At 39.6% G+C, this 2,643-nt stretch overlaps 1 protein-coding gene across 3 annotated transcripts in view; it reads right to left on the bottom strand.

Annotated features, from left to right (window-relative positions):
- LOC131691769 (endoribonuclease LACTB2) overlaps positions 1 to 2,126 on the bottom strand; it is a 395,704-nt gene extending 393,578 nt beyond the window's left edge. The window contains exon 1 of one of the 3 annotated variants that reach the window (XM_058978684.1): positions 2,049 to 2,126. In XM_058978684.1, coding sequence (XP_058834667.1) covers positions 2,049 to 2,055 — 7 coding nt within the window. In that variant the 5' untranslated portion in view covers positions 2,056 to 2,126. The remainder of the gene's footprint in view (positions 1 to 2,048) is intronic. The other 2 variants (XM_058978597.1, XM_058978439.1) reach the window with 2 other exon arrangements.
- Positions 2,127 to 2,643: the final 517 nt, after the last annotated feature.

Below are 2,643 nucleotides of genomic sequence, written 5' to 3'. Positions count from 1 at the left end.
ACGACTACACACACACACGACACACACACACTCACACGACTCACACACACACACACACACACACACACACTACACACACACACACACACACACACGACACACACACACACACACACGACACACACTATACACACACGACACACACACACCACACCACACCCACACACTACACACGACACACACACACACACACACACACGACACACACACACACACACACCACACTCACGACACACACACACACACGACACTACACACACACTACACACACACACACACACTACACACACACACACGACACACACACACACTACACACACACACACAGCACAATACAATTATCAGACAACCTCATCCCCACCCCTAACACCACTCAACAGGATCCGCAAATGAGTCCTCACTGAAGGCTCGGCACCGACACGCTTGTATTCCAACGACAACCTGAAATCTGAAGTGAAAATTCAAACGCACAAATGAGTTTCCGAACATTTTCCTTTGGTCATCTGCACATTGGCAGAAAATTTGAAGTTTTGTTAGTAAACGATTAAAGTTTCGCGAGTGTTTTTGCAGTGGTGTGTGAAAAAAGTGCAATAAAAACGAGAAGAAGTATTTAAAAAGAAACCCCAAGTGAAGAGGGGTAATATTTTCACACAAAATAGGAGCTACAGATGGCATTCCGTCAAAAACTCGGATTGATTGTATAGGAAAATATTCTAGCTTTCTTAAGTAGCAGTTTCGTGGCACACCAGCAAGGTTAGTGTGTTGAAAAACGTATTTTTATATTTGCTCATGTCATATACATGGTTAGGCAGGGGAGAGGTGTGTGTGGCGTAGGAGCTATGTTGTGGCTCGCATGTTAAATGCGGATATAAAGACTAATGTAGCGTTGACATTAGTGCTGGTTGCCATGCATGGTAGCGTGCTGGTTGGCAGCATGCTGGCACCAGCAGATGGCAACCAGCACTAATGTAAACTGGGCATAAACCTTTGATTTTTCCAGAAGCATGAAATTGATACATAATATAGAATATTCTAATCAGAACAAATATACGACCGAAACAAAACAAATATTTTGGCAACATTGGTCGAGTGGGGGTATGTAGAGCACTCTAGTTAGTGTGGTCAAGAGGCCATGACGTATCCAAACGAACATGAAATTTGACATATTTCTATTGTGTATACATCAGATTCCATGTTCGTTTGGATACGTCATGGCCTCTTGGCCACACTCTAACTAGAGTGCTCTAGGGGTATGTCGTTTTCAACAGGGATTAGTAAAATATAAGAAGCCAGTTGGCGGATCCTATCCTAGGTTCAAGCGAAATCGCCATTAATTTTATCTACCAGGCCCTGTCGTAATTCCAAAGACAACAAGCATCCATTGTTTCCAGATTCCATTTGCATGTTTTTCACAATTGCTGAAAATAATTGTACCTCAAATATCGACCCTCTGTCAAGAATTCACAATACTAGCTGCATTTAAAATTGAATTTTATGTTTATTCGTGTCTCTCTTAACAATACACGTAGTTATATCGTCATTCAGGGTATTTATTCAATTTGCATGAAATGTTCATGTGTATGAAAAGTAGCCAAAATCAGAGTGTATGTAAGGAGAATGAAGACAACTGTCATGTTTATCTGTCAGTAATATTCCAATCGAACTAACGACCTCTCAAAATGCATTGATTTGACTCGTTTGGAATGACACTGACAAATAATCATTGTTCCAATTTTGACAGAGTCGTCACTCTCATTATATGCACTCAAACCAAAATAAATTCAGCAGCACTGTTTTTCATCCCGTTTGAAAATATTATGAACGCTCTTCACTGGCAAAACGACTAATCAGAAGCTGGTTCAATATTGAGGTTAGGACTGGATCAAATTGGCTACGCGATTGTCCTCTTTTCTCTTAGGCCTTAACCGTCTCTTATAATTCCCAATGCGCGTACAGGTTTACTTTTTGATTTTTCTGTTATACAAACGTTAGACTTACTTGTTGCAATTAACTACATTACATTCATTCACTTATCCATTTATACTTACTTGGCATTACAAAGATAATTTCCTTACACTTTCTAAATTTCTACTGTAACCGCAAATAACTACCGCGTCAAGCCTATATGTATACACTTATACAGAATTTTTATACACAGGTTAGCGAAGTGTCAAACAGTGTACACGCCACCGAAAAACTACCTAAAATTCAGTACTTTTGACTCAATCTCGTGGTATCGTGCAGGAAGGTAAAATTAGGTAAACCGTGTTGAAGGTAGTTTCCATTTAACTACGGCAAAAATAATAACTCAACCTTGAGTTTAATTTACTTAAATTTAAGTTGAATTTACCTAATTTTGAGTATATCCCAAACAGCTTAAAAGTACCTTACTGCACGGAAGACCTCGACTGAGTCGAATCTCTCGTTTTGTTTTTGACAACACTAATAAGTGCGAAAGCGACGCACAGCTCAAAAGTACCTAAACTTAAGTTAAAAGAACTTATTCTGTAGGTTATTTTACGGTTGCGTGTACACACCACCGAAAAACTACCTAAAATTCAGTACTTTTGACTCAATCTCGTGGTATCGTGCAGGAAGGGCTGGATGTTGTTGGCTCGAATCAAAACTTGTCGAAAGTAAACA

This window comes from Topomyia yanbarensis, chromosome 1, assembly GCF_030247195.1.
Source record: "Topomyia yanbarensis strain Yona2022 chromosome 1, ASM3024719v1, whole genome shotgun sequence".
In the NCBI taxonomy this organism is placed as follows: domain Eukaryota; kingdom Metazoa; phylum Arthropoda; class Insecta; order Diptera; family Culicidae; genus Topomyia; species Topomyia yanbarensis.
This window is presented reverse-complemented; position numbering and strand designations above follow the sequence as displayed.